This window comes from Penaeus monodon, chromosome 28, assembly GCF_015228065.2.
Source record: "Penaeus monodon isolate SGIC_2016 chromosome 28, NSTDA_Pmon_1, whole genome shotgun sequence".
Taxonomy (NCBI): Eukaryota; Metazoa; Arthropoda; class Malacostraca; order Decapoda; family Penaeidae; genus Penaeus; species Penaeus monodon.
The window spans coordinates 15138049-15138382 of NC_051413.1; the positions used below are offsets into that span (position 1 = coordinate 15138049).

General features: G+C 54.8%; 1 protein-coding gene across 1 annotated transcript in view; it reads right to left on the reverse strand.

Moving 5' to 3' along the window:
* LOC119591374 (flocculation protein FLO11-like) overlaps positions 1-334 on the reverse strand; it is a gene marked incomplete at its 3' end in the record, with an annotated part of 85043 nt that overhangs the window by 62972 nt on the left and 21737 nt on the right. The window contains 1 exon segment of the mRNA XM_037940116.1: positions 45-322. Within this exon segment, the coding sequence (XP_037796044.1) occupies positions 45-89 (45 nt within the window).

The window sequence follows — 334 nt, forward strand, 5'->3', positions numbered from 1 at the left end:
TTCTGGTAGCGTGCAGCCCAAACGCGGCTCAAGGGTCCACTTACCCCGTCGTCGGCCAGGTCGAATCCTTGCGTCTTACGCCACCGCATCCTGGTGGTTCCTTAAGGGCGATCCTGGGCTGGCGCTCGCTCTCCCCGGCACATAGCGGGTCCTTCACGCGCGTCTCGGGCGCAAGATTCACCTCAGGCGCGGGGGGCGAATCATCCTTTGGGGGAAGGATGAACGTTTGGCCTCCTTTCCTGGAGTTTCGATTATTTCTGTCGATATTTTTCTCGCGTACACTAATTATGGTTTCCTTTAATGAACATAAGCAAGTTCTTTTCTGGAATCACAA